Here is a 6,370-nt window from a genome sequence, read left to right on the forward strand (position 1 = left end):
CAGCGCCGTGCGGCGCAGTGCGTCACCGCGCCAAAGGGCTAGCGCGAAATTAGAGGTGCCTGGAGGTGGCCTCACCGCCCCCGGCGGTTCCCGTTTCTTCCTTTCTGGGGAGGGAAAATCACACAGCCCTGTTTGTTTCCCCAGCCGAGGCGGGCGCGGAGCCTGGCATATGGACATTTCGCGCTCCGCATCTGTGTCATCCGTCGCGTTTTCTGTGGATGGCTGCGTGTGTGTATGTGTGTGTGTATGTGTGAGGCCCAGGCGCTGGGAACAAACGTGCATCTGTTAAATTTGACAATAAAGTCCTACAGCGGAGCTGCCAAGATTGGGACGGGGGGTGGGGGCGGAAGGCAAAGAGGGTGGGGGAGAACTGGAGTCTCAAAAGGCTATGCCAAAGCGCCTGGCCCAGGTATTATGTCGGGAGAAGGTAAGGGGAGCAGCTGCTCCTTCTCTCGGGGTGTGTATGGGAGCGAGGGTGCATGCGTCCCTGTGAAGAGTACACACCGATCTGCTCAACATATGTCGCCACAAATCACAGTATCTCTCCCTCCTCCCACCCCCCACTCCCTCCTGACCGAGGGCAAAACAGAGAGAGGCGCTGAGAAGAGGCGCCGCTTCAACAGGTGTCTTGATGCGCAATGCACCTTTTCACGCATTCACTGTCTCCGTCGGCGGCGGAGATAATGTAGACACTTTGTTTCCAAGCCCTGCTTGCGAGCCACGGATGCCTGGCGGGGGAGGCGGCCCTAGGCAGGGAGGGGAATCTGCAAATAAAGACCTCGGATGCTCCTGAGGTCCCAGCCCTCTCTTCTCTTTGTTTGAGGGCTCCCTGGGCCGGAGCTCCCTCGTGCGCCCTGGGGGGTGGCATATGGCGCCCTCTCACCTACCCAAGAAAAAGATCTGGCTCGCCATTCAAGAGCGCACGAGGTCCCAGAGCTGGGGAGGGGGAGTCTCTGGGGGAAGAGCTTCTCTCCCAACGCGAACGAGGAGCCCTCCTTATCTTTCCCCCACCCCACCTCCGCCATCCTCTCAGCCGGTGCAGCAGCCGTTGGGTGGGGAGCAGCGCGCAGAGCCGCACCAGCCTGCGGAAGCGCCCCAGCTCCCGGCAGATGAAATATGGGGCTGGTGAGCCCCTGGAGACCATATGCTTTCAATAAAAGAAGACAAATAGGACCGAGATAGGCCTTGCAGCCAACCTGTTATAAATGGGTGGCAATTGGGCCAATGTACACGGGGGAAGGCCCGGGGGGAGGCCTGCTCCGTGCCAAATCCATGTGTCAGCTTCTGGGACAGGTGCGCCCAGGGGCCAGGGGCCAGATCTCCCCCCTCTGGGTTTATCACGGCAAAGGTAATATTGTGCTAACTATGAGTAAACAGTCATTGTGAAAACGAGGGAGAGTTTATCAGAGGCAAACTAGTTGGGGGGTGGCTTAACAATAAAGTTGCCAGCCTTGGGAGCAGGTGACGGCTGGCTGCGGGACTCCCGCAGTAGATGTTTTCCAAAGCACTCCACTTTACAATCTCTTGTAATTATTTATTAAACGAAATCTATTTATTATTATTTTAGCAAACACTGGAGACAGGTGGGGCTTTCTTTTCGTCGTCTCCTTTTGTTTGAAGGGCTGTTTGAAGTGGCCAGTCTCGGCCTGGGCAGCTCGCTCGCCAGATTTTTGTCTTCCCCTCTTTCAGCGTCGAGGCGAAGGCGAGAGAAAGAAGCCCCCTCCTCTGGCAAGTTATTAGCTATTCAGCCTCTTGTGGCCCCCTTCCCTTCCTCTCGTTTCTCAAAGCGCCCCCAGGCACTGCTAAAACTCCCCCCGCCGACAGGAAGGCGGCAGGGCGGACCGCTGCCTTCCCTTCTTTTCCATTCTGCCCGCGGTCTCCAGGCGTCAGGCTGTCGCCTCGTTCCTGGGCCGCCTCAGCCTGCAGGGGGGCCTAGGTCTCAGTGAGTGGAAGGGCGCGGGGTTCCCAAAGGTCTTAGAGGCGGTGGTCCGCCAGGGGCTTCAGGAACAAGCTCTGCAGCCGGCTGGAAGAGTCCTTTCACAAAGAGCGCCAGCGCGCACTGAGTTGTCACAGTCTGCGCCTCCGCCGCCAAAAGGACAGGAATTAACTTTGGAGAGGGGCCTGTGCGTCCTCTCCCGCTGAAAGGGAGGACGTCGATCCTTGATCTCTAATCCCCTAGGACTCCTCGACCTCAGGCCCCGCCCTCTTGACCAGCAGAAGAGCTGCGGAGACTTCTCCGCACGGAAATCGCTGACCTCGGCTGCTGCGCGCTGCTCCTCGCCCTGACTGTTTTGCGCAAAGCGAAAGTGGTGGCGGTCTGCAAGCCCTGGAGAGCCCTGACCCGCAGTGGTGCCAGGGAAGCTAGATAAGAATTCTCAGCGGTGCCAGAATTCTCTCCCAGTCAAGAAAGTATCCAAATAACCCCAAAATCTTCCCTGGTGAGGAAAGCTTGCCCTGCGGTCCTCGTCACTACCCATGAGCCACTTGAGGCAAGACTGAGCCAGGGTGAGACCTGCCTTGGGTTATCATCTGACAGCCACTGCGGGATGAGAGCCCTAGTTGTGGGCTACTTTCAGGCCTCCAGAGACACATAGGGGTGTTCTGATTCCTTATGGCCAGGGCACACTCCTCCAAGCCAAGCTGGGTCCTGTAGCCCCAGGGAAGCACACTTTGGGTTTCCTCTCTCAGTTCCTAATTTGCAGGATAGAAATCAAGAAAGGCAGGCATAGAGGGTGAGAAAGTAGAGAGATAGAACATGACTGGACACTGGCTCCTATTGGCACTGGGAGATGGGGCCACTGTCCTTTATCTACTCTGACCATGCCATTCCTTCTATCTTCAACATTTTGGGATGTCTGGTTCTGCCTTGAAAAAATATCTATTTTCTCCCCAATCAAAGAGAGGCAACAAAGAGGTGCAAGGGAAAATCTAGGATTAGGGGTCTTAGGACCTGTGTTCTATGTATGTGATTCTGCTAGAACTTGCTGTGTGATCTCTTGAGTAAGTTACTTCCCCTTTCTGGGCCTTGACTTTCCATCTGTAAAATGGGCCTCGGTTTCTCATTCGTATAATTAGAAGACAAATGTGGAGCAAATTGTGACCCAAGGGAGGAGCAGCAGCAAAATGTGAAACTCAGGAGTCTCCGCAGGGTCCCTTTGTTGGTCTGGAGCCTGGCCCAGAGCTTAGTTCCCTGGCAACAAGCGAAGGAGCCTCTGCCAACAGCCCACCAGCTGAGATCCTGAGGACAGCACCTTCATCTCCACACAGTCCTGGAGCTCCTTCTCCCTGGCTCCCAAGCACATCCACCCTCTCTCTGCCTCAGAGGTAATTCCGCCCTCCACGCAGAGTGGGCAAATGAGGAGAGGCTGGCAGTCACTAGGGTAGATATGCAGATTCACCTCATTCCCTCAGTTTCCCTGCAGGATCCTACCTCCTCTACCAGCTTCTGGAGGCTCAGCTCAGGGTATCTGGACCTGCTAGAAAGTACTGCCTTCTGGGCCTGTAGAGACTGAATTCAGACACCAGTTTCCCAACTTCTTAGGAGCAGTGTGGAGGGCCTGCTGGAGGTGGGGGGGGGGCAGGGTGCAGGAGTGGCACTGGATGGCTGCGGTCTCTGGGCCTGCAATGGGCAGAATATTAAAGGTCAGAGAGAGGCTGGGTTAGCTTGAGGGCGTCCTCCCCCAGGCCACACTTACCCTGAAGCAGAAGACCACAGAGTGTCCAAGGCAGGGACAAAAGGGATGAGTAGGGAAAGAAAGGAGGGATGATGTGTTCAGGCTCACTTTGGAAAGCTTTCCAGATGGCACTAACCGGAGCCGTGAAGAGTCCCTGCCTGCCCTGTGCTCACTGCCTGACCTCTGCCAAGGGGACAGGACCAGGTAGTGCAGACAGCCCCCGCCCATCTGTGACTGGACAGGAGGACTAAGAGAGAAAGAGTTGATCTGTTTCTGCACCTGCACTCCGGGGGCATTTAAAAGACACAGAGGCTTGCTGTGAACTCCTGGCCATCTCCTGACCCATTCTCATCTGAGCTCTTCCTTCACATGCCCCATCGGATCCCTAGAGTACTGTCTGAAATTGTTTGTGGCGGAATGCCTCCTGGAGGTCCCACCATAGATATTCGCTGCCTCTGGGGCACGAAGATAATGTCTTAGATTTCTGCGGGGGTGAGGGGATGAGGGGAGAGGTTCTAAGCACCTACATCTAAGGAGTGTGGGCAGTGTCATCTCAAAGCCTGGTGGGCGGGGGTGGGGGGTTGGAGGGGAGGCCGGTGCTCAGCATCCCCAGAAGGTGACGGTCTCTAAGTAGCAGGGAGGTAGGCAGGATCTCTCTGTGTAGTCGCCCCCGTGCCTCCCAAAATGGAGTGTCAGTGAAACACCCCCTCTGAGTACTTGCTAACCTGACCCAATGTGGAGGAGAGGAGAATGGCACTAGAAATTAGTGGACACTCCTCTAAACTGATAGTATACCTGGCTCCTTGTCCTTGCAGAGTGATTTGGAGCAAGCTGCCTCCTTTCTGAACCTGTTTCCCCTTGTATAACTCACGGGACTGACCCACCCTACTGACTTCCCAAAGCCCCCTTCAGGATACCAAGAAAAGGTCTGGACAGATGCCAAGGAAAACCAGAATAGGAGCAAAGCGATTTGAGACGGCCAGACGCGAGCTAGACAAGACCCTTCTCACTGGGCGAGGCCCTTTGAGGAACCGAGAGTTGCTGGGACAGAGCCCGCGGGGAGCGCGCAAACAGAGCGACGTTCCCCTCCCCCGACCCCAGCCCTTTGTCCGGAATCCAGCTGTGCCCCTTGAAGGGCGGAGCGGGCTCGCGTGGCGCGGCCCCCTGGCCCGGACGCTGATTGGACGGCGGCGCGGGCAGCAGCGGGGCAGGCACGCTCCTGTCCCAGGGCGCAGCAGATAAAGCGTGCCCAGGGCACACGACTTTCGGCTCAGAAAATCCGCAGGGTCTCGCAGCTGCGCCAAGAGAGAGCAAGAGAAGCCCGGGACTCTCCTTTACACGTATCTTCTCTGGGGCCAGAGAAACTTTGGAGCGGCAGCGCGTGCTTCTCAACTGAACTTGCAGACGGAAAAGCCAGTTCAGCTCACCGTTGCTCTCACTACCCACCACTCTACCCCTTTGCGCCCTACAACAAGGTAACACCTGGAACCACAGAGCGATGGGAGGAGGGGAAAGCGGGTCCTCTGGCCGGCAGGAGGTGGCTTTCTCTCGCATTTTCCCCCACCTGGCCCCAGGATTGGGAACTTCGCTCAGGTGACCGACCCAATCTTACCCTTACCTCTTACCCCGCCGCAGGATGGCGCCTCATCCCTCGTGTGCGCCCCCTGTCCAAGTGACCCACGAGACGGAGCAGCGCTTCCCGGGAGCCTCGGACGACGAAGTGACCTGCGTCGCATCCACTCCACCCAGCCCCACTCGCGTGCTGGAGAACTGCGCCGAGACGGAAGGGGGCGCCTGCCGAGGGGCCTCGAGGAAGCTCCGGGCGCGGCGCGGGGGGCGCAGTCGCCCCAAGAGTGAGTTGGCTCTGAGCAAACAGCGACGGAGCCGGCGCAAGAAGGCCAACGACCGCGAGCGCAATCGGATGCATAACCTCAACTCTGCGCTGGACGCGCTGCGCGGCGTCTTGCCCACCTTTCCGGACGACGCGAAGCTCACCAAGATCGAGACGCTGCGCTTCGCCCACAATTATATCTGGGCGCTGACGCAGACGCTGCGCATAGCGGACCACAGCCTCTACGGGCTGGAGCCGCTGGCGCCGCCCTGCGAGGAGCTGGCCAGCCCAGACGGCGGTTCCCCGGGAGACTGGGGCTCCCTCTATTCCCCGGTCTCCCAGGCCGGAAGCCTGAGCCCCGCCGCCTCGCTGGAGGACCGACCTGGGCTTCAGGCGCCTGTTTCCCCGGCCTGCCTGCACCCTGGCGCTCTGGCCTTTTCAGACTTTCTATGAAGGGGCCTGTCCGCCGCTGGGCAGTGGGTCCTGGGAAAAGGGGCAGGGGCTCTCAAACCTACTTGGTCCTCCTGCCTCTGGCTCACTGACCCCTGAGGGCCCAGGCACCCGAGAGTGGCAGGCCGGGTTCAATCCGTTGGTCTTATGCGCTTACATCCTCTGCCGCTGCCCGCGCGAGTGGGCACGGCATGCTCCACGCATTTTAAGCCCTCTCCCCGTGGCCACCCAAAAATCTCCTGCAGAAAAGATGAGCGCGGTAGCACTACACAGCAGGAGGCACCCACTGTCTCCCCGCCCCCTCACTGATGGCTATCTGCCTGTCTCTTACCAACTCCTCCCCCAGTGCTACTTCATCCAGTGTTTGGTCTCTCAGCGCTCACTCTTGTTCCCCAGGTTGTCTTCTTCAAAGTTG

The 6,370-nt window shown here is 58.2% G+C and overlaps 1 protein-coding gene across 1 annotated transcript; it reads left to right on the forward strand.

The window, feature by feature from the left end:
* The first annotated feature begins 5,103 nt into the window (after nucleotides 1–5,103).
* On the forward strand, nucleotides 5,104–5,958 carry NEUROG3 (neurogenin 3). The gene is made up of 2 exons (XM_043476829.1): nucleotides 5,104–5,149; nucleotides 5,310–5,958. Exon 2 carries the CDS (start codon nucleotides 5,311–5,313, stop codon nucleotides 5,956–5,958), a length of 648 nt encoding a protein of 215 aa, XP_043332764.1. The 5' UTR covers nucleotides 5,104–5,149; nucleotide 5,310.
* The last annotated feature ends 412 nt before the right edge of the window (nucleotides 5,959–6,370 follow it).

This window comes from Cervus canadensis, chromosome 8 (assembly GCF_019320065.1).
Source record: "Cervus canadensis isolate Bull #8, Minnesota chromosome 8, ASM1932006v1, whole genome shotgun sequence".
Classification (NCBI taxonomy): Eukaryota; Metazoa; Chordata; class Mammalia; order Artiodactyla; family Cervidae; genus Cervus; species Cervus canadensis.

Bases quoted from the DNA above. Each gene is read 5' to 3' on its own strand.
- NEUROG3 (XM_043476829.1), top strand. From the start codon at position 5,311: ATGGCGCCTCATCCCTCGTGTGCGCCCCCTGTCCAAGTGACCCACGAG.